Here is a 24701-nt window from a genome sequence, read left to right as displayed (position 1 = left end):
TTGGTATATATGGTTGTGACTACTTTCTTCCACTATTTGATCTGAGGAAGTGGGTCTGGCCCACGAAAGCTCATCATCTAATAAACCATCTTGTTAGTCTTTAAAGTGCTACATTGTCCTGCATTTTGCTTCAACTACCCCAGACTAACACGGCTACATTTCTATCACTATATCCAGCTGTGAATGCTTGGTTTGTACGCTATTCAGCCACTGTTGCAAGGGTTGAGCAGCTGAAGCCTTGTAGAGCTGGCGAAAAAAGTGCATCAGTTTCAACACTCAATTTCTAATCTAGACTTTGCTACCTCCTCTATCTGGATGAGTTTTTGGACCATTTCTCTAGACAGTGAAGCTAGAGACCAAGAAGAATCTAAGAGGGTCATCTATGAAGACCAGCCCCAGAGCTGGAGCAGCAAGATACAGCAGAGTAATTCTTGTCTTGCAGGAAATCTCTCAGCATACAGTTACAGGGTGTCCCTGTTATACATCACCCAGATAAACACTGGTTCCAAACTAACATCATTGACGCTTGCAGGAATGGTTGTGTTTTAAGTCCTCCCATTCCCTGCTCTTATGCTGCACACAAAAAAAAGACCAATTTGTTCAAACGGAAGTTAGCCGCAGGAAAAAAAATTCTCTGCTTTACGTCATTTCACTATACATCCATGTATTCTGGATGTACAGTGAGGACACCCTGTATTTAGATAGGGATACACCTAAGGCACTCCCCCTCTCCCCATATAGATTAATTGTGACCAATGCACGGCATTTGGTGAATACCTAAGGGGTGCTGCCAGTCCAAAGAGTAGAACCTTATTTTAATTGTTGTCAAGTACAAACCTAAGATACTTCCTGTGCTTTTGCCTTATCAAGGCATGGACGTAGAAGTTTTCAGAGCTACGGTCCCATACCATTTCTGAAGATTAAGAGGATTATGCTTTCCAGAAGAGCCAGGTAGAATTTTGTTTTCCTGGGGTAATTTCTTCAATTTGCAGAAGTCTTGAACAGAGCCTTTCCCAAGAGGACTACCAAAACCTCCTTTTGCAGCAGTTTGAGAAGGATGTATGAAAAAGTAACGTGGTATGGCTTATGACTAGACAGAATACCTGTTCTATGGGATCTAGGATCTACTGATCCAGAGAAACATTTCACTATGCTTAAAAAATATGGGGACAAAATCCCCAAATGGAGAGATAGGAGAAGAGAAGAGGATTTGACTTTCTTGGAACTGATTCTGGATCCTGTACCACATCCTTGCTTTTGAAATGCAGGATAGGTTAAATAAGGTAATCGAGGGATAGAATAAATAAATAAGATCTTTGTCTTTCAACAGAGATAGGAAGATTCCTAGAATACCTGGGTCAGTACTGGAGACCGATACAGAAGCACACTGTTGAAATTCCTTTTCTAAGATCCTAGAAGACTACTTAGAGGAATTAACGCTGTATCAGTCTTAACATTAAAAAATGGTCACCTCCTTTCAAATAATACATCTGATATTTTGGTTGGAATCACTAAAGAGACCTGAACTTCTGAAGAGAGTGTCTTGAAAAACAGTTGTGGACAAAAGCCTGTCAATTGAGACCTCTTGGGATTCAAAAATCTAAACAAACACTTGCTTTTTGCCCTATGGGTTGATTTAGGCACATAAGGCCATCACGGGTATAAGTCAGGAGTAGAGAACCTTTTTTCCCTTATCAGAGACCACTGACCCATGGAAAAAAAGTTATGGGTGCCACACAGCCCCAGGCATGAGAGGGGAATAGATTCAGGGTTTCCTCTGCAGTGGGTGAGCCGGCACACACAGCTCCCGCCTCACAAGGGGAGGGGCACAGAAATGAGGGATTAGGGTGCAAGAGATTGGGGTGTGAAAAGGGATGAGGGCTCAGGATGGGTTTGCAGGCTCTAAGTGTGGCCTGAGATGCTGGAAGGGGCTCTGGGTTCGGGATGCGGGAGCTGGCTCACCACTAGGACAGAGGGTTTGACATGACAGGTCTGGGAAGGAATTAGGGTGCAGGAAGGGACTCCGACCTGGTACGGGTCTGAGGTGCAGAATCTGGGAGGGAATTTCAACTCTGAATGGATGACATTTATTGGAGGTGGCTCCCTGCCAGTGGTGCAGCAAAGCCAAGGCAGGCTCCCTACTTGCCTTGGTCTCCTGGCTGCACCCTGAAGCAGCCACCACGTTCAGGTTGTAGGCTGGTTCCTGGGCAATGGGAACTGCACAACTAGTGCTGGGAAGAGCATGCTGTTTACTTGATCTCTTCTGCACCTAGGAGCACACCAGGGCTTCTGGCTCACTGTGCAGAGATTTGCTGCGGGCCCAATGACATTAAGCGGTGGACTGGGAGCAGCCTACGGTTTCCCACCCCTGCTATAAGCTACGTCAGGCTACATGACCAGAGGCCCTGAGAGTCAAGGTGGAGAAGAAATTAGTCTTCATGCCAAATATGTCTTACCTTCTTGATTTTTTGTTCCTAGGATAAATTCTACTTTCAGCTTTTAATTTATCACTTTGGTACAACTAAACCTAAAATACAACTCAACTCCTTCCTCATGATATAAAAAGAGAACCTTATTTTCTGTAAAGTGAACCATCACAGGCAGGGTGGCTCTAGATCAGGAGTTGGCAACCTTTCCAAACCAAAGAGCCAAACTACATAAAAATTCAGAACAATTGGTCAACAAAGAGCCGTATAAGAATGCCTATTTGCATGACTGAAAATATACAACTTAATATTATTGATAATTGACACGATTAGTAATAGCACACATGAAACATACTCAGAAATTTAATTTTATTTAATAGGATTTCTGCTGCTGTATCTTTTTGCACATTTCTTTGAAGTTTACATCATAACTGGTCAAATCCAGCTTCATGCACGCATTCAGGCTGTCTTCTGTCAATCTTATGGCAGGGGGCTAGTGATGTGGGAGTGCAGGAGTCTGAATTAGGGTATATGAGGGGCTCAGGGCAGGAGACTGGGGTGTATGATGGACTCAAGGCACAAGGTTGGGGAGTGTGGGGGTACAGGCGTGTTATGGCAGGGAACTGGGGATGTGAGGGGTACAGCAATGTGAGGCTATGAAGGGCTCAGAGCAAGGGATTCAGCTGTATGATGGACTCAGGGTTGGTATGAGTGGGGGTGCATGAGTGTTATAATATGGCAGCCAGGCTTCATTTTTAAATAAAGTAAAATATTATATCCAACACAAAAGGTTTCAACATTGCCTTTATGGCAGGAGTGGGGAGCCCTTTTGAGCCAGGGGCCATTGACCCACAGAAAAAAAATCAGTTGGGGACCACAAAAGTGAGGAGCAAAAAAACCCCTTCCAAAACCCTCACTGATGTAACCCCCTCCTCCCCCAAACAAACACCTGATTCCCCTGGTGCTCCAGTCCCATAGTGTGGGTAGGGGCAGCGACAACTGAGGTTCAAGGCCTCAGGCCAGACTTACTCTTCTGGAGTTTCAGAGTTAGTGGATTTTGTGGGTCCCCCTAATGCTCTGGGTTGGGGCCAAAAATGAGGCATTAAGTGTGTAGGGCAGGACTATCAGTGAATGGGATAGAGATGAGAGTGCAGGATCTGGTGGGAGGTAGGGTGTAGGAGGGCGTCAGGTTTGGCCAGGGGGGCAGGCTGCCAGAGCAGGGGGCAAGAGCAGGCTGCCTGCTTGGCCAGAGGATGCGTGGCCAGAGGGCAGGAGAGGGATCTGGCCAGAGGGGGGATTCTGGTCAGGGGGCTAAGAGCAGAGGGGGATTCTGGCCAGAGGGCAATTTTGGCCAGGGGTTTGGGGGCAGGCTGGCTGGCTGGGAGGGGGGAGAGGGATACTTGTTTTTGCACCACACACTGTATAACACACCTCCTGCTGCTCCAATTCATCGGCAGGAAGCCTCCAGTAAGGGTTTGCAAGGAAGGCCTGCAGGGAGTGTGTTGGGGGGGGGGACAGACAACAACAAAATAGCAGTCCCAGGAATCCATCTTTGGGAAGGAAAGCGCTGTTGCTCTGAGCAGTTTTTAGCCTGTTTGTTCCCTGCATGGGGCTTTCGTCCCCCCTCCCCCCGCCCACCTAGGAAGCCAGCACTGGTGTTCCAGTCTTGCGGGGGGTCATAAGGTTGTAGCACTGGCTCTGTGCTGCGGGGGGAGCTAGGAGGGGCTGAGTTGGGGCTCCAAAAGAGCCTATTTGGCTCCTTAGTGCGCTATATTTTGCGCTCAAGCTACTGATTGCCAACGCCTGCTCTAGACCTACCTGGTCAATTCTAATAGACATTTGGTAGTGATTGTGCCCTGGAAGCTACATGTGCTGAAATCGTTGGAAGACATTTTGGTATTTGTTCCTCTCTGAGGCATTTCACATTTGTCTGAAGCAAAGAACAGTAGGCAGAATCAAAAGAACTTCCCCAACAGTCTTCCTAGGTGACTCCATGATCTTGAGCAAGGCCCAAATCAATTAAAATGTTAATAAAAACACTGATCCTCTTCCATACCTATTTACAATGTGCACAAGAACTATTTATCCATTATATAATAACAAAGGAGAAAGGGACAGATTGGTTCTGTGGCCACTATCACAGGTGAATGAAAAGAAATGGAAAAACCATTACACAAGATAGACATTGCATAAAATGGAACTAACTTGGAAAGTATGTAATATTCCTCCAACTAGTAACTAATGGTCAGAAATGGCTCACTGATCACACAGCATGAGAAATCTGCAGTGATATTCTGCAGAGATAAATTCATAAAGAACGATAGCTGCTTTTAAGGAAAGAGTATGCTTCCCTCTAGTGGTAATATAATGCAATAAAGTATTTACTATATAAAACAGTAGTCTCCAACCTTTTTAATCACAAGATCACTTTTTGAACTTAAGTGCAATCCAAGATCTACCTCAAACACAAATACCCTTGTCCCGCCTCCTTCGTGCCCCTTCTCTGAGGCCCTACCCCTGTTCACTCTGTCCCCCATCTTTTTCCCTTTCACCAGAGAGGGGCAGATGGTTCGGGCATAGGCTCTGGTCTTGGGCTAAGGGATATGGAGTGTGAGAGGGGCTCTGAGCTCAGCCTGGGGCAGGGAGTTGGGGTAGAGGGGATTCAGGGTACAGGCTCTGAGGGCATTTGAGTCTAAGGAGCTTAGGACAAGGGCTTGAGGTGCAGGAGGGGTTCATGATTGGGGCAGGGGTTTAGGATTTTGGCTCCAGCTGGACACTGCTTACCTCAGGTGGCTCCTGGGTGGTGGTGCAGTGGGACTAAGGCAGGCTCACCCCTTTCCTGGCCCTGCACCACTCCCAAAAGCAGTCAGTAAACTCCCTCTATCCCAAGCCCTGTGCCCCCCTCTGTTCTGTGAAGACAGAATGCAGGGTGGGAAAGGGGCACACTGACATCAGTGCTCTCTCCTCTCCCTTCCGTGCTCTGCACAGCAAGCAGGAGGCTCCCAGGAGGGGGCGAGCAGCTCCAATGCAAAGGGCAGTAGACGCAAAGCAGTGGGAGAAGGTGCAGCTGAAGTGCTGTGCCTGATAGTGTCTTGGCCAAACCAGTCAGGATCACCTGTCAGACTTCAAGATCTACCAGAAGATCCCAATCTACTGGTTGGTGACCACTGATATAAACCATGGATTGAGAACACTGCATCTGCATATTCACATTCTTGAGAACTTTCTAGAAAGCAGTCCCCACTTCAGCTACTTAAATGTCCTCAATTCTGACTACTCGTGAGCTGGGATTGCACGTCCCAAATGTCTGAGCTCCTGCTATATTCAGATTACAACTCTGAAAAACAAGAGGGAAAGGGGCAGGCAACTGAATATGTAGAATTACCACACTCAATCCAGTTACCCACAACTGGAAATGGAAAGGAAATCAAAGCAATATGTACCACAGAGTTGTTTTATAATCTCATCTCTGATACTGCAAAGAGTACTTATAAAACTTCAAAGGAAAATGTTTGCGCCTTCAAAAGCTTCCAGAAAGTCTCAAAAGCAAGAATAGGAAGAAGCCATCATGAAGCCAATGTATTCCATCATCCCATCCCACTTACTCTTGGCTGCACCTCCTTCAGCATGGCACTAGCTTCGTCATCATAATCCAGTTTACAAGCCAATGCAAGGTCATGTACCGCCTCCTCCCAGTGACCCAGGAGTCTGGAATTGAAAACACCAATATGAAGTTAGCAGAGGTCTTTTTCCCATCCTTGAATTTGCAACAGACAAGGTGGTAGTCAATATCCCTTTTAGATCCATGTGACCCTTTTGTAAGTGGACAAAAAAAAGTGCACCTCAATGGTCTCATAAAAATTCAATACTTACTGATAATTATTGCAAGTCATGGGGAAAAAAATCCCTAAGAGCATAAAGCCCTTCAGGAATACTTCCATGCTGCTTTATACCACTACAAAGTAACTACAACTTCTGCTGGAAGAGAAACCAAATGAGCGTTATGAAGCCAATTAGTGCCATTTCTCTTAACAACAGAAGAGGGTGTTATGAAAAGCAAGGTATTCCCTTGGCAAGGTGTATTATACTTCAATAACAGCTATTGTATAGCCTACAAAAATACTATTATTCAACTAAATATCTATTGCTAAAAAGTCTGCTGCTTCTGCAGGTTGAGCTGTACACCTTGCCAGGTCCTTGTCTACATCAGAAAACCAGAAAAGTTTGCTTTTCCAGTTTTCACCAAAATTAATATGGTTTTGACCAGAGCAGGAAGGGGGCTTAAAGGGTCCAGCTGGAGGTGCTTTCACTAGGCGGATTTCCACTAGGTGGATTTCCACTAAAAACAGGCTCAGAGAGTCCATTTAGTGATGCAGGCAGAAGCAGCTCTGTGCCACCCCAACTCCTACTCTAACCCTGAGGTCACTGCCTCACCACTGTATTGTGAGTAAGACTAAGTTTCTGAGACATATTTTTAGTAAAAGTCATGGACAAGTCATGAGCAAGAAACAAAAATTCACCCAAGCCATGACCCAGTCCCTGACTCTCACTAAAAGTATCCCTAACAAAAGGGGTAGCTAGGTAGCTGCAGGAGCTGCCATGGCTGGGCAGCTGCGGGGTACCTGACAAGGGTGAGGGCTGAGAGCTGCAAGTGCAGGCCTGTCTGGGAGCTTCAGCCTTGGGGCAGAAAATGTCATGAGGTCAATAAAAGTAACAGATTCTGTGAATTCCATAATATAATTGTAGTCTTAATCATGAGTAACCAAACAGTGATTTTAGTAAGAGTCAGACTTATTTCAATTTTCCCTCCAAATCACTACAGTTCTACTACCTGCTCAATAGAGAATTTCTTATAATTTTGGAATTGATCAGCTGCTGGTTTCAAAAGTTATCACATTACACACAGAAAAATAGAGAGAGATGCCACCAATTTGAGTGCAAAGTTTTGCTTCACTTGTTCAATTAGCGTTAAGCCTCATTTTGCTTGGACAATTATATTAAGGATAACACCACCAGACTCTTACACAGCATTTTTTGCTTACAGATCTTAAAATGACACACAAAGAAAGCAAATGTCCCCATTTTATGGATGATAAAAATGAAAGTAGAGATACAACAACTTAATCAGCAACCTAGTGGCACAGCCAGGAAAAAAAAATTAAAAACCACTGACATTCCACCGCTCTATCAGGCCCTCTACCACTACTTCAGAGTGTAGTAGATTCAACTGCACCAAAGATAGAAATCATACCAGAATGCTATTAAAACTAAGGGCAGTCTACATCAAAAAAATTAAAAATTCTGCACACACTTTAAAATTCTGCAAACGTTGTCAATAAATGTGGAGGTGAAGAGAAAGACCTGTCCTCCCCAGCCCAGCTGGTACTAGCAGCTGTGCCTGGCACAGGGTAGGAGCCAACAACCAGGTTCCTCAGTTCAGTCTCATTCCCTCCAGTGATTTACTTCTCTGCTGTCTTCTGTGGGCCCTCAAAACATAGTGCTGGGGAGAGTCACATGACCACTTTCTTTTGTAGCTTTCTTTTGCTTCCCCACCAGAAAATAATTTTTCTGCAGGAAAACAAAAATCTGTTGGGGACATAAATACTCTACATGTGCAGTGACTTGGACTTTTACCAGGAGTAAGAATCTGAACCTTCATTGACTTAAGTAGCTATCAGGTTATCACAGTTGGCAATTGTGATTTGAACTCTTTCCCAAGAGCAGAGTTTCTGATTAGTCATTAAATGAGAATGTACATTAGACATTTTCAAAGCCCTTTAGAAAACTCTGCTAGTGTTTCATCACCAGTTCTACAAACAGGACTGTTCTTCTAAAGGGGGGCTGCTATCTTAAGCAGATACCACCCACGAGGCACCCTGTTAAGTGATATATGCAGAATAAATTTGTGCAAAGGAAAGCAGCAAATGTTGAATTTTAATGTTAAGGAGCATTTTTAGTAATGGTCTATTTGCTGCTCCTTAACTGTTATACTCTTCCAAAACAAGTTTACAAACTTTAAGGATCATCATTCTTCAGATGCACAGGGAGAGGAGAGTAAGTTAACCAAGACAACACCATAGAAATTACAGACTTTGCTAAACACTTCTGAAAGGTCAATTTTCATTACTTTCATAGCAAAACTCAATCTTTATCCTATTTTCTTAAAAAGGCGCTCCCAAAACATTGACTCATTTTATTATTCCTCAATACAGTTAAATATTTAAATAATTTACAAAAATTATACTTCATTATAAGTTTCTGGACACTTTAGATAGGAACCTTCACTACTAGTCCTAAACAATTTATTTTTACTAGTATGAAGTATGTTTGGATTTTTTGGCATGCAAGACTAGCAATGAAGTTACATCAGTTCATGATTCCAAATCACAGAGATAACAATCATAGTGCTATAATTAAGACTATTCAATGTCTAACTGTAAGAGTTTGGTGATGGTTTATAAAAGGACATTTAATCCCAGAAACATTTACACTCATTAAAATCATATCCCTCCTTTCCACAAAACATTAGCTACACAAACAATTCAAACACAATAATGGATTAGAGTAGAAAAAACCAAAATTGCCTCCCATACTAATGAGGGAAGTGAGAGGTGAAATATGGCTGCAAATCATTACCTGTGAGCTTTCCCTCGCCATTTGTAGGTTTGTGCTGAATCTGGGTTTATTTGAATGGCTCTGTCACAGTCTCTAATGGCAGCATTTGGTTTCTGTAGTTTCACAAAGACACTGAAAAAAGGACAAGATTTATTGTACATATTTAAAAATTGCCTTCAATGTGTTCCATTGCCAACTCTCGCAGGCAAGAAAACTAAAACAAATGTTTTTAAAGAATTCTAAAGACAAAAGATTTTGTGCTGATGAGAGTTGATTGCAATGTTCAAGTTCTATAAGGTTTACTAGTCCAAAAAAGCATGACTCAGATGCATTATAAAATTGGGATCAGCAAGGGACCACTAAGATGGGGCAAACTTGCAGAAGAAGAGTTTCTCAGTTGGAGGCTTGGAGTTCCCCCTGCCAGCAGCAGGGTAAGCCGGCACTGCCACTCCAGCCACATAGCTAGTCTCTGAACCTCAGTGCCCACCTGTATGGCTGAAGCACCAGCTCCCCACCACAATGCGGAGGAGCCCCAAGCCTCACAGACCAGATTAAGGCAAGCCACAGGCCTCATCCAGCCCACAGGCTCTACCTGGGGGGGAGAAGAGGAGGTTCTGTCCCTATGCTCACTTGAAGGCTCCAACCTCATTGCCCAGGAATTATGGCCAATATGAACAGCAGGGTGGGTGGCGTCCGCAAGAGTAGGTGGGGTTCCAAACCTCCCTGTGCCCCCTGGAAGCTGTACCAGATAGGCTCCCCAAAACCCCTACGCCCTTCCACTCAGACTCCCAACCCTACTCCTGCCCCTTCCTCCCTGCCCAGATCCCACAGCCTCACCTGTACCTTACCTTCCACTCAGACCCTGCACTCCCTACTCCACTCCCTGTCACCCCCTCCTGCACAATGAGCCCCTCAATTTTGGCTCCATACCAGAGCCTGGGCCCCTTCATCCCAGAAGAGTTAATCCTGCCCTTGGGGGAAGGATGGGGGGAGGGAAAGAGGGGGAAGCCCTGAGCCTCAGCTCTCCCTCTTCTGAGGGGCTGGAGTGCTATGGGAGTGAGGTGAGTGTCTTTTTTCCTGCATCTCAGTTGGGGGCCACATCAATGAGGTTATTTTATTCTCCTGCTCAGTTGGGCCAGGTCAGGAAAAGGGGTTTTGTTTGTGTTTGGCTTCTCACTTGTGCATGGCCCCCAAATGGAGGCTGGTCTCCACCTCTGCTGTAGTCCATACATCATCTCCAGCTTTAACCTTTCTACTGCTCTAGCCACTGGCCCTCCTCATAATCCACCATCAAGAAATACACCAACTCTTGCTAGTCTAATGCTATGCTGTATACATACACATGAATTTTATATTATTTAAGTTTTGCTATCAAATTGGTCACTAATTAGCAAAGAAATAAGTTATATGGTTATGAGCCACAAGTGTTTCCACCCCTACGTCATCAAAAGTGTTCCATAAGATTTTTAAAGGTGTTGAAGAATTAAGTGCGTTTGAAGCTATAAAATTGTGACTTACTGCAAGACTCATCCATTTTTGAAAAGCTAGGTCGAAAACAACAGTGCAAGCAGGATGGAAAAGAGGGGGTTGCATTTGAATGATCAAGATCTGGTCTCAAGCACCAAATTATGAAGATAACCTGGTAACTGCTTTATAGATAGAAGCTATACAGGCAGTCCCCGGGTTACGTACAAGATAGGGACTGTAGGTTTGTTCTTAAGTTGAATCTGTATGTAAGTCGGAACTGGCGTCCAGATTCAGCTGCTGCTGAAACTGATCAGTTTCAACAGCGGCTGAATCTGGAGCCAGTTCTGACTTACATACAGATTCAACTTAAGAACCCCAGGCATCTCCAAGTCAGCCGCTGCTGAAACTGATCAGCGGCTGATTCCAGGAAGCCCGGGGCAGGGGCTTCCTGTAGTCAGCCACTGGTCAGTTTCAGCAGCAGCTGACTTGGGGACGCCTGGGGCAGAGCAGCTGGGGTGCTGCTGGGTTGGTCCAGTAGCGCCACCGCTTCTCGGCACTACTGGACCAACCCAGCAGCACCCAAGCTGCTCTGCCCCAGGCGTCCTGATTCAGCTGCTGCTGAAATTGACCAGCAGTGGCTGAATCAGGACACCTGGGGCAGAGCAGCTGGGGTGCTGCCGGGTTGGTCCAGTAGTGCCCAGAGCGGCGCTACGGGACCAACCGGCAGCGCCCCAGCTGCTGGACCACAGGCGTCCGAAGCAAAGCCGCGGAGCACGGGGGCAGTGGGACAGCCCAGACACGCCGTGGCTGTCCTGCTGCCCTCGGGCTCCGCGGCTTTGCTCTGCTTTGCTCCCCCTCTCCCTGGTCTGCTGGAGACCAGGGAGACGGGCCCCGTTCGTAACTGCGGATCCAACGTAAGTCGGATCCGCGTAACTCAGGGACTGCCTGTACTCTAAAGTAGGACAATTTTTTAAAATTTCTCCAGAAGTAGGTGGCCAAGAAGTGTTAAGTTTGACGCCCTTCTAAGTAATGCTTTCTGTGTACTTTCTTGTCTTGTTTCTCTCTCAGTTATAATAGGAATCTGGACTCTCGTTAAAATGTTTGTCCTTCTTACTTTTCACTGTTGTCCAATCTAGACAAGGGAGAGAGATATCCTGAAGAGATTTAGTGCAGCAGGTAGCTTAAAAAAACCCCAAATGTTGTATTTGGGGTCATCTTAGCAGTTAGCGGTGTTAAACCAAGTAAGAAAACACAACCTAGATGGAGCTACCATAAGGTGGGTACATAAATGGTTTGATAACCATTCCCAGAGTAGTTATCAAAGGTTCACATTCATGCCAGAAGGGCACAATGAGCGGGATTCTGCAGGGATCAGTTCTGGGACCGATTCTGTAGGTATCTTCATCAATGATTTAGATAATGACTGAGAGTATGTCTATATAGCAACATTATTTCAAAATTACTAGTCTTATTTCAAAATAACTTAGTCCATGTCTACACAGCAGGCAGATATAGTGAAATAATGCTGAAATGCTGTCAAGCTGGAGGATTTCTTTCTTAGACTCCTGTAACCCTCATTGTGTGATCAGTAAGCGAAGTTGGAGGAAGAGTGCTCTATTTCAAAATAAGTGCTGTGTAGACGCTCCCAATTTTGAAATAAGCTACGCAATTGACATAGCCAGGCACGCGGGCAGGCTGGCTGGGAAACATTTTAAGCTCTGCAAGTAGGCAGGCTGGTTTGTGTGCTGATTGGTAAGTCTCCTGGCCACAGCCTGTGTCTGACACCTCAACCCCTCTCTGCCCCAACCCTCTGCCCCCCCGCCCCGCCCTCAACATACCCAAACCCTGTGTCTCCCTCTTGCACCCATATGCCCTCCCAGATCTGGCATCCTAATCTCCTGGCCCATATGACAATCCCCTTATGTCCTAAGCCACATCCCAAATCCCCGCACTCAAGTTCCTTAGGGTATGTCTACACTACCCTCCTAGTTCGAACTAGGAGGGTAATGTAGGCATACCGCACTTGCAAATGAAGCCCGGGATTTGAATTTCCCGGGCTTCATTTGCATAAGCGGGGAGCCGCCATTTTTAAAACCCCGCTGGTTCGAACCCCGTGCAGCGCGGCTACACGGGGCACGAACTAGGTAGTTCGAACTAGGCTTCCTACCTAGTTCGTGCCCCGTGTAGCCGCGCTGCACGGGGTTCGAACCAGTGGGGTTTTAAAAATGGCGGTTCCCCGCTTATGCAAATGAAGCCCGGGAAATTCAAATTCCGGGCTTCATTTGCAAGTGCGGTATGCCTACATTACCCCGCTAGTTCGAACTAGCGGGGTAGCGTAGACATACCCTTGCCCTAAGTCCCAACCATCTCCTTCACCCAAACTCCCTCCCATACTCCAGTCTCCCTCCTGCACCCCAATCCTTTACGCCAAGCTCCCCTCTGCACCCAACCTACATCCCAAACTCCACATCTCCTCCATTAATATTATGCAAAAGTGCAGCCCTCAACCACTTCCCAAAATCTTGGAATGACCCCCCCCACTCAAAAATTATTGCACACCCCTGCTCTAGCTAGACTGAGCTCGTTTTGTGCCTTTGCTTCTCTAATCTTGCCCCAGCATACCTGCATCGTTTGCTTATATTCATCCTTTGTAATTTGACCTACTTTCCACTTTTTATATGACTTTTCTGATTTTTATATCATAAGATTGGTGTTCTCTTGCCATACTTTCGATGTTCAAAATTTCCTGTCAGGGTGGCTAAGTACTGGAATAAATTGCTTAGGAAGATTATGGAATCTCCATCACTGGAGATCTTTAAACAAGTGGGACAAACCTGTCAGAGATGGTCTAGATCGGGGTGGAAATAAAAATAAGGGGCCACTCCAAGCTTTTGCAAAGTGGTCAAAGGCTGCATTTTTCTATGGAGGGAGCACAGGCTGAGTGCAGAAGGGAGCCCATGGTAGGGGCAAGGGGTGCAGGACAGTGTTCCCTCCATGCACGGAGCCATGAGCCTTTGAGTGGGCGGGGCTGATTAGTCACTTGTGAAGCTGTGCTCCTGTGCAGCTTAGAGAGAAAGGAGGGGATTGTGACCTGGGGCAGGAGCTTGAGGTGCAGGGTTCAGGAGGGATTATGGGTGCAGAGCATTCTGGCCTGGGGGAGGAATAATGTAATAGCACAGGGTACCTCTAAACTACATGGTTCCGTCGACGGAGGCATGTAGATTAGCCAGATCAGCAGAGGGAAATGAAGCCGCGATTAAAATAATCGCGGCCTCATTTAAATTTAAATGGCTGCCCTGCTCTGCTGATCAGCTGTTTGTCGGCAGATCGGGGCAGTCTGGACGCGCCGCATCGACAAAGAAACCTTTCTTGATCAGCACAGGTATGCCTCGTGAAACCAGGTTTACCTGTGCCGATCAAGAAAGGCTTCTTTGTCGACGCGGCGCGTCCAGACTGCCCCGATCTGCCGACAAACAGCTGATCGGCAGAGCGGGGCAGCCATTTAAATTTAAATAAAGCCGCGATTATTTTAATCGTGTCTTCATTTCCCTCTGCCGATCTGGCTAATCTACATGCCTCCGTCGACGGAGGCATGTAGTCTAGACACACCCATACAGTCTATCACATCTACCTTACAGTTTAATGACTAGGGACCTACCAAATTCAGTCATGCAGAACACATCACAGACCGTGAAATCTGGTCTCCTCCCATGAAATCTGGCCTTGTGTGTGCTTTTACCCAACATTATGCAGATTTCATGGGGGAGACCAGATTAAATAGAGGTCCTGACACAAAAGGGAGTTGTAGGGGGAGCTCAAGATTATTTTTGGAGGGTCAAGGTATTGCCACCTTTACTTTTGCACTGCCTTCAAAGCTGAGCAACTGGAGAGTGGTGGTTATAATGTTGGCCAGGCAGCCAGCTCTGAAAGCAGCACCCCACCAGCAGCAGTGCAGAAGTAAGAGTAGAGCAGCAATACAATACCATGCCATCCTTACTTCTGCACAGTTGCTAGCGGTAGTTCTGCCTTCCAAGCTCAACTGCAGGCCAGCAGCCGCCACTCTCCATCTGCCCAGCTCTGCAATGCTGATGCCAGCAGCTGCACAGAAAAAATGGTTACTAACATCTTGTTCTTAGAGATGTGTTGGGCACTTACATTCCAATTCTGGTGTGTCCCCGTCGTATGCTCAAATATTAGAATGTTTTCCGCTTGCAGCCTCCGTATGGTCAGGCAGGGAGGGAGCCCCCTGGAGAGGCACTGATATATGGTGTGATATTACAACCCTGCTGACCTGCACCTCCCTTGGTTCTTTTTTGCCAGCTACTCTGACAGAGGAAAAGGAGGGTGGGTTTTGGAATGGACACGAACACCGTATTTCAAAGAACAACAATTATGAGAGATTAGTAACCATTTTCTCTTTTCTGAGTGCTTGTTCTTGTCAATTCCAATTCAGATGACTCCCAAGCTACTACAAAGGAGGTGGGGTCGGCGTTAGTTCAGTATAGATTATAAGACTGCCTTACCTACAGCAGCATCATTGTGGGTCTGTTGATCAATGACATAATGCCATGAACATATAAATAGAGGACCAGGTAGCTGCCCTGTATATGTCCTGAATATGTCCCTGTATATGTCCTAAGAAAGTCACAAAAGAGGCCAAGGCAGTAATCACTGGCACAGGGACATTGGCTAGCTTGTAGCCTTTACGGATACAATCCATGATCGACAAGGAGATACTCTGAGAGGAGGAAGACTTTTTATGAGGTCTGCAACAGTCACAAAAAGCTGCGATAACTTTCTGAAACATTTGGTGCACTTGATGTAAAAACTGAGTGCTCTACACTCATCCAGTGAGTGTAGCAGCTATTGCCTTGCACTAATATATGGCTTTGGATACAGAACTGGAAAGAAAATTTCTTGACCTAGTGAAACTGACACCACGGCACCACTCTGAGCTGTACCTTATCCCTGGGGAAAATTGTATAAGATGCTCATAAGTGAGAGCCCTTAGTTCCAAAACCTTCCTGGTGGATGAAACTGCCATCAGGAAGGACACCTTCCACGAGAAGTAGAGGAGTGAGTAGCCACTAGCTTGAAGGGTCAGTGCATCAACCTAAAAAGGATCAAGTTGAGATCCCATATAAGGAGCTGCTGTATTAGTTGAAAAAAAAAGATCTAACACCTTTAGGAAATGAACCACCAAAGGATTTATAAAAACTGAGTGGGCCCTTTCCTCAGCATGAAATGCTGAAATGGCCGCCATATGAACTCTCATACAAGACAAGATTAACCCATTCCCTTTCAGGTGGAACAGGTAGTCCAGAATGAAGGGGATAGAGACTTGAGTCATGGACACCTGGTGTTCAGCACACCAGCACAAGAACCTCTTCCACTTAGCAAGGTAAATGGCCTAGTGGATAGCTTTCTAATACCTAAAAGAATCTGCTTAACTTGGAGACAGCATTGGACCTCTGGAATATCTAGCCATGGAATTTCCATGCCATGAGGGGCAATGACTGACAGTCTGGGTGCAGAAGGCACTAGTTGTTTTGTGTGATCAGGTCCGGGTAAAGAGGGAGCTCTCTGGGTGAGTCCACCAACAGCTCCAGGAGTGTCATGTATCAGTGTTGGTGTGGCCAAGCCTGCACCAGCAAGATCACTTTGGTCCTGTGCCCGCAGGTCTTCAGGATAACCTTGTGGATCAGGGCAAACAGGGAAAAGGCATACATTAGCTGATCCTTCCAAGACAGCATGATTTTACAGAGATCTGTGAGCTGGATTCTCAATTTTCTAGTCCACTATGGCCCCTTGAAAGGTACGTATAGGAAAACAAATCACCTGGTTTATACATCACTCACCTGGCTCGCTTAGCATACAAGATGGCCAAATGAGGATTCAACTTGATTGCTTCAGTGAACAAGTCAATAGCTTTCTGAAGTTCACCTGAAAGGCATGTACCAGTAAAGCTTCGATTACCCCACAGTGAAAGAAAATCCAGATTTCCAGAATCTACTAGGTATTGTGTATCATCAACGTAAGAAGAAAGTCACATGTCTGTCTTATAGTTTATTAGTATTGTTGACAACAAACACCACCCAAAATCACCCTAAGATAAATGATCTATTTCAATATATTTTGCACAGACATTTTTTGACCAGCAATGTATGCACTTTCCCCTTTTCTTTGTGGAGGTCTGCCTTGCAGCAAAAGGGAAAGAAAAAACATTTTAAATGAAAGAGCACTGGTAAAACACAAATACATGCACAAAACTCACGGAATATGTTCATTTACCAATTCTCTATGGAAAACTTAATGACAAGTATTTTGGACAAAAAACAGTAATCCCTAGAAAAACAGCCCAAACTTAATTTTAGCTACTATTGAAATGGAAAATTTTAAATTTGACGTGTTTTTGGTAAGAAAACTCACCTCCTAAAATAAATGTATTTCTCTTCAAAGGGTCCCTTTAAATAATACTAATTTTCATGTAAGGCAACACTGAGTTAGCAACAAAATCATTTCACAACAGCAAAAGGCAGCAAAGCAAGGAAATCATGAAGACATCAGATTTAGAACAAAAGCACACAGACTACCTAGGACGCAACCAGTGATGTTCCATCCTTGGGTGGGTTGAATTTTCTTATGTGCAATACCAATACTGAAGTAGTGTGTGGATGTGTACATACCAGTACAAACAGAAACTGAAGCTACAAATATATATTTTAAATAATCCATAGGTGTAGAAGAAAATATATTAAAACAAGGGATAATTAACAAGGAGCACCACTTATGATTATTTAACATGAAATCAAATACAAAGAAAATTAGCGCTACCCTTGGCTGAAGAAGCGGGTTGTGTCCATGAAAGCTGATGATACTATTTATATATTTGGTAGTCTAAGATGCTACAGGACCATTGTTTTTTTAGTTGCATACTAACAACCCTCTGAGACCTTTGAGTACATGGATCATCATCCTTTCAAACATCTTGCAAATAAGGTTTCATCCTACTAACGGGTAGCATTACACCTAGTACTTGCTTCTTCTGACTCATAACAGCCAGAACTCTACCAGATAGCAAAGATCTCGCCTTAATGCAATACAGTTTACCATGTATTAATTAGTAACACGGGATTTAAAAAAAATCATTAAGATCAGAGTTTTAGATATCTGCAACACTCAAACATATTTTGTTAAAAGAATCGTTTTTTTTCTTATCTTTAGCTATTAACACAGGGGTGAGCAATAATTTTTTGACAGGGGCCACTCCAAGAATTTAAGTGGTTGAGGGCTGCATCCTTCTATTATATTAATGAAAGAGGTACAGGGGTTTGGGATGGAGGCTGGGTGCAGAAAGGAGCTTGGGGTAAGGGACTGGGGTGTGGGATTTGGGAGGGAGTTTAGTGAAGTAGGGTTCGTGACTTAGGGCACCAGACTGGGGTGAGGAAGGGGTGAAGGGCCTGGGAGGGGGTTGTGACCTGGGGCAGGTGTGCAGGAGGGGCTGCAGTGTCTGGGAAGGTGTATGGGGGCTGGAGCAGGGGTGCAGAAGGTTTGGGTTACATGGGATGGGAGGGCAAAAGGTTAGGAGAGGGAGGGGCTGGGGTGCCAGAGATAGGCTCTGGCTGGGAGACCTTACCTGGCTCGCAGACAGCAGCCCAGCAAGTTCCTTAACCAGGGTCCCTACCTTCCAGACCTGTACATACTCAGGGGAGTGCAGGAGCCATGTTAATTGCTCTGAACTGAATTGAATGCTGTGAGTCTGGGGCACATGGGAGACAGGACACTTCACATGCTGCCTCTCCTACAGACATTGCTATTGGTCGAAACTGGCCAATGGGAGCTTCCAGAAGCAGGGAAATCAGGAGAAGCTGGTTTCCCCTCCCTCGAAGGTCCCAGTGTTCAGAAACACATACGTGGTCCTGCAGCTGGCTTTCCTGAGCGCTGAGGAAGTACGGGGCAGGCAGGGAGCCAGCTGAGGTTCTCGTAGCTGCATCTGGCCCACAGACCATCTTTTGCCCAGGCCTGGAGTAGAAGCTGGAGGCAGCTACTCCATGTATAACAGGCAGCATCATCATCATCAGCTGCTGCTGCTCCTCTGAGAGGGTGAGTGCCCCGCCCTCCCTATCAGCTGAGCTCCCTTCCTGCACGGGGAGTTCTGAACCTCCGCACGGGGTTCAAAAAAGGGCTGCGCACCCGCATGGATGCGTAACATACAGGGAACCCTGGATACAACACATGCTGTGTTAAAACTAAATTAGGCAACATGGATGCGGGTTTTTTAAACTGGACATTCCACAAAGCCACATCAGGTTCCCCATCAGTAAACAGCCAAGACGCACAAATACAGTGCTGTACTCATCCATTTGAGTAGTAGCAATCTTATCAATAGTTTGAGAGCTTGATTCTCTGCTGCTTTCTCCCTCCCAAACCTTCTTTTCCTGGGGTATACATTTATTTAACTAAAGTGTTTCAGAATACAATTTACACTGAATCTTGGATGTGTATACCAAGATTTCCCCATTGAATTTCAGCCAGAAGCATGGCAATGCTATCTCAAACTCACTATAAGGAATTAATTCCACCAGAAGCTTTTAAACACTCCTTGCTAGGACAACACTCCTTCCTGCAAACTGGAAGGATTCCAGAATGCTTTAGATCAGATTTTAATGAACTTGTCAGTGAAAGAGCTGTCCACAAGAAAGGATGATAATAACAGCGACCCCATCCAAAGTATGCGCAAAGGTACAGAACCCCTCACCTTCACCTAGGGCATGGATGCCCTCTATCTTCTTCTCATCAGCCTGGTCCATCATCTCTTCAGTTACCTATGAAAAAAGGAAACAAAGTCAAAACCAAAAGCAACAAGCTTAGATGAGGATCAGGAAAGGGAACTAATCTCTAACTCGAGGGTGTTCAGCCTAATTTGTATTAAAGACTCAGTTAAACAAGCAGAGACCCCTTTAAGTTTAATTTCAGAATGGTAGGCAGGGAGGAAAGCACACTGTTCATAAGGAATAGGAAGACATTTTTCATCTGATAGGCTATGTCTAAACTACATTCCTCTTCCGAAAGAGCAATGTAAATGAGCCCGATCAAAAATGCAAATGAAGTGAGGATTTACAAATATCGTGCTTCATTTGCATAATCGCACAAGAGCGCTTTTTCGAAAAAGAAACCGCAGTCTAGGCAGGGTTCTTTCGAAAAACACCCCCTTTTTTCCCCAGGAGTATGGGTTCTTTCGAAAAAGGGTTTTTTTCCCCCGAAAGAACCCCATCTAGACTGCAGTTTCTTTTTTGAAAAAGCGCTCTTGTGCAATTATGCAAATGAAGTGCAAGATTTGTAAATCTGCGCATTTGCATTTTCGATCAGGCTCATTTACATTCCTCTTTCGGAAGAGTAATGCAGTTTAGACGTGCCCTTAGTATGGAATGTCTATATTTATTTATTTTTCAATCACACATTTAAAAAAAGTTAGTGGCTCATTTTTATCTCCAGTCATGATTCTGAAAGCTAATGAGAGTTTTGCTACTGTCTCTAATGGAATGCCTTTAATTAGGAGAGATTTTAACTTTCAATTTGTGAGCTTCCTGCTCAGGAGAAGGGAAGAGATGGAAAGAGGAAGAACTGAAGGTATTACAAGCAATGACTGGCTGTCTAACCCATATAGGTTTCCTTAGAGTTTAATTTTCACTCAACTGTCCCCCTCCTGCAAAAAAACAAAAACAAAAGCAGCAAGCCCCCCAATGCAATGAAAATTGAAGATGTTATGTTTACCTCCACATTTTCATCTCCCATTTCTTGGGGATCATCCTTGTCTGGTTCAATCACCCCCTCGTTGTCAATTTCTGCAAGGAGAAAAGTTAAGGTTTTGAATACTAATGAGGAAAATTAAATTATTTCACCTACAAATGCAATAGATAGTATTACATTCATGTTCGAATTGATGCGCAGTTGCAGCAACAACAGTTTCTTCCTCACCTAAGTCACTCTCCTCACTCTCGGGCTCTGGCGACTTAACTGGCTCCTCTGGCTGCTTCTCTGTTTTGTCCTAATAAAGGTAGGACAGAAGTCTGTTGGTATGTGTCATCTATGGTCAAGTATTTCAAAACTCCACTATAAAATCTTAAGCAACTAAGGAACATCCCACATACAGCTAAATAATTTTGAGTTTTAAAAGTATCAAAACACCTCTTCTCACTTTCCTGCACTAACGTCAACTTCTGATCCATAAATAGCTGTCAAGCACTTTCCTTCCGTTTGTTTTATTAACTCAGAAGAATGTTGGCCCACATCATATATATATATATATCAACGATATCACAAGAGCCAACCTTACAACAAACACAAATCTGCCCCTTACTTCCAGTCTTAGTGGAAGAACCAAGGTTTGAAAGGACCACGGAACCTGTATTTCTTTGCCCACACATGTTGACTCATGGTCAGACAACATTTCCGATCCCTCCAAATAGTTAAATCCAGCTTCCATCTCAATTACTATAGCATCCTTTTCTATGGCTTTGACAATGTAATTGTGCTCCATTCAGAAAGCTGATGCAGAGATCATTTTCTTAGGCCACGTCTCCACTACGAGATGAAGTCAAATCTATCATGGTCGATTTCTGGTCACCTGATTTTCCAAAGTCAAAGGTCCATGTTCCCATTGCTGGGAAGAACTCAATCTAGACTGGAGTAGCGCATCCCCATTAGGGAACCTACTGTCGACTATGAGAGCGATGCAGCTATCCCACAGTGCCTGTGCCACTTTGCATTCTGGATTATGCTTCTGGCACAGGCTGAGACCAAAACTATGCAGCAGGTGGTTATGGGTTCATGTCGTCAGCGTCCCATAATGCACTCATCTAGATCTCAGGCAAGGATGGGAGGGACAATGGTAAACAGTCTTTTTGTGTCCTGTTTGGTCCTGATTGCTTGTGCAGATGTCATATCAGCACAAGCATAGAACCCATTTTGAATCATCCATTGTGATGTTGATGTCTACTTTGATGCACGTAATGGTTCAGTAAGCTGAGAGCCTAAGCATGTAACTCTGCCAAGAAGAGGACAAATCTCATGATTCCATGGACTCATCCTGAAAAGCATTTGTGGTGATGGAAATGCGGTTGGCATTTGATCCTTTGGACACAGGGAAACACCAGTTTTAATGCCATGAGACAAGCAGACTGGTGGGACCACATAATGCTGTAGGTATGGGGCAATCAGCAGTGGCTGCAAAACTTCCAAATGCATAAGGCCACTTTCTTGGAACTTTGTGAATGGCTTTCCTTTGCCCTAAAGCACAAGAATACCAAAATGAAACCTGCTCTGACTGTGGAAAAGTGTGTGGCAATTGCCCTGTAGAAGCTTACAATGCCAGACAGCTACCAATCAGTTGGGAATCAGTTCAGAGTGAGGAAATCTGCAGTGGGGGCTGCTGTTATACAAATAGCCAAGGCAATCAATATCATTCTGCTACAGAAAGTTGTGACTCTGGGAAATGAGGATGCTACAGTGGATGCCTTTGCTGTGATGGGGTTCCATAACCATCTTGGCCCTTGACCATCTTGCCAAGGAGTACATAAACCACAAGGGGTACTTCTACATGATGCTGCAGATGCTGGTGGATCACAAAGGTTGTTTCACCAACATCAACGTTGGATAGTTGGGAAAGCACTCCTGCCTCCTCAGAAAAATGCATACTGGAACTTTCATCCACTCAGTGTGCAGCGGCAGTCAAAAAAGCAAACAGAATGTTAGGTCATTAAAAAAGGGATAGAGAATAAGAAAATATCGTATTGCCTCTATATAAAAACATGGTACACCCACATCTTGAATATAGAGTACAGATGTGGTCACCTCATCTCAAAAAAGATATATTAACATTGGAAAAGGTTCTGAAAAGGGAAACAAAAATGATTAGGGGTTTGGAACAGGTCCCATATGAAGAGATATTAAAAAGACTAGGACTTCTCATCTTAGAAAAGAGGAGAATAAGGGAGATATGATAGAAGTCTATAAATCATGATTGGTGTGGAAAAAGTGAATAAATTATGTACTTATTCCCACAATATAAGAACTAGGGGTCACCAAATGAAATGAATAGGCAGCAGGTTTAAAACAAACAAAAGGAAGTTTTTCTTCACTCAGTGCACAGTCAACCTGTGGAACTCCTCTCCAGAGGATGTGGTGCAGGCTAGAACTTTAACAGGGTTCAAAAAAGAGCTAGAGAGATTCATGGAGGTTAGGTCCATCGATGGCTATTAGCCAAGATGGGTAGGAATGGTATCCCCAGCTTCTGTTTCCCTGTCACCTACTTCCAGAGAAGGGATCATGTGAGAATTACCTGTTGTGATCCCTCTCCCTGGGGCATCTGGTATTGGACACTGTTGGCAGACAGAATACTAAGCTAGACGGACCTTTGGTCTGACCCAGCATGGCCGTTCTTACGTTATATTCTTCTCAGACCAGAAAATCAGAAGCAGAAATGACAATAGTGATCCTTAGCAGCCCATCCTACCCCTTATTCCCATGGTTCAGGAAGCCGTACACAGGCAGCCTGGATTGCAGTAAGGAGCAGTTCAACTACACGCTGAGCTAGTGCAGAATGATGGTGAAATGTTCTTTTGGGTATTTAAAGGGAAGGGTTAGGAGTCACCTGACTAGACTGGACCTAAATGAACACAGCATTCCCCTTGTGGTGGCAGCCTGCTATATGCTTCATAATCTTTGCGAGAGCAAGGGGAAAAATTATTTGGCAGGGTAATGGACTGATGCAGAGCACCTAGCTAGAGACTATGAGCAGCCAGACACTAGGGGTGCATCTAGACTGGCAAGATTTTGCGCAAAAACTTGCCGCGTGTCTACACTGGCCGTGAGAATTTGCACAAGAACACTGACTTTGTAATGTACAAAATCAGTGCTTCTTGCGCAAATACTTTGATGCTCCTGCTCAGGCATAAGCCCTCTTGCCCAAGAATACTTGCGCAAGAGGGCCAGTGTAGACAGGAATGTTAATTTCTTGCGCAAGAAAGCCTGATGGCTAAAACGGTCATCGGAGTTTTCTTGCACAAGAGAGCATCTACACCGGCACGGATGCTTTTGCGCAAAAGCAAATCTTTTGCACAAAGGCACATGCCAGCAAAGATGCTCTCTTGTGCAAATACTTTTAACTAGAAAACTTTTCTGTTAAAAGTATTTACGCAAAATCATGCCAGTCTAGACACAGCCCTTGGCAATAAGGAGAGCACAGCACGGGGCAGTGCAATCAGAGAGGCTTTGAAAGAACGTTTTATCAATGGCCAGTTTTGAGACACATGCACATTGCTCTCAACAAGGTTCCCCTACATTCAGTGTGCTTGCCTGTAATCCCCACCCCACTGCTGCAATACAAGCAGCAAAAGACAAAAGACTGTTGTTCACAGATGATGCATTTTTATATATGGAAGATAGCAGGGAAAGAGATGAAGTCCATGGTGGGAACCCAAAGGGAGGAAGGGGCTCAGAAATGCAAAAAGAACAGCCTTTTGCCTCCCAAGGCCATGAAGGTTGAGTGTGAGGCTGTCCTTGAGTCCTTCCTTCCCACCCCGTACCCTGGAAAAAAAATTGTGAACTCACCAGAAATGTCCTCTCCGGGATCAGTGCATGGCTGGGAGTCATTCTGGAAGGAGAGGACTGACTAACATTATAAAAAGTTCTTCGCTCCTGCCGATTGCCAGCTGGCCACTTGCCACCTCCTCCACGCAGCTGCCAGGAGCGTCTTTGCAGGACTCCCATGATCAGGCTTGGGAAACTGGTTGGGTTCCCCCAACGAATTGCATGCAATTGTTCATGAAAACTGTATATTTGCTGTGATGTACCAGATCATCCATTCACCTCCTTTATTTTGTGGGAGGACTGCCTCAGCTCATTTATTTTAACTCTGCACTGCTGGGCATCTCTGGAATACCCTTTTATCATGAGGCAGCTTGTGATCTTCACGTAAATGTCAACGTTTCTTTTGCTGGTTTGGAGTTCAGAGAGAATGGATTCCTCTTCCCATGCCTCACTGAAGATCAAGATCTCCTGCACACTCAATGCTGGCCATCTTTTGTGCCCCTGGGAACTGAAGCTTATGGGACTTGAAGTCATGGCGATGTGTGCTTCCAACACAGGCCACACAGGAAATGAAACTCAAATTTTCCTGGGGCTTTTACCTGT

General features: G+C 44.9%; 1 protein-coding gene across 1 annotated transcript in view; it reads right to left on the bottom strand.

Annotated features, from left to right (window-relative positions):
- Positions 1-24701, bottom strand: part of ST13 (ST13 Hsp70 interacting protein) — a 43554-nt gene that overhangs the window by 11091 nt on the left and 7762 nt on the right. The window contains exons 3-8 of the mRNA XM_075936355.1: positions 20487-20556; positions 20283-20353; positions 19267-19333; positions 16367-16451; positions 9063-9173; positions 6032-6134 (exon numbers count right to left, since the gene is read on the bottom strand). Coding sequence (XP_075792470.1) covers positions 6032-6134; positions 9063-9173; positions 16367-16451; positions 19267-19333; positions 20283-20353; positions 20487-20556 — 507 coding nt within the window. The remainder of the gene's footprint in view (positions 1-6031; positions 6135-9062; positions 9174-16366; positions 16452-19266; positions 19334-20282; positions 20354-20486; positions 20557-24701) is intronic.

Source organism: Pelodiscus sinensis, chromosome 1, assembly GCF_049634645.1.
Source record: "Pelodiscus sinensis isolate JC-2024 chromosome 1, ASM4963464v1, whole genome shotgun sequence".
Classification (NCBI taxonomy): Eukaryota; Metazoa; Chordata; order Testudines; family Trionychidae; genus Pelodiscus; species Pelodiscus sinensis.
Note: the sequence above shows the minus strand (reverse complement) of the source record. Positions and strands in the feature narration are given on the sequence as shown.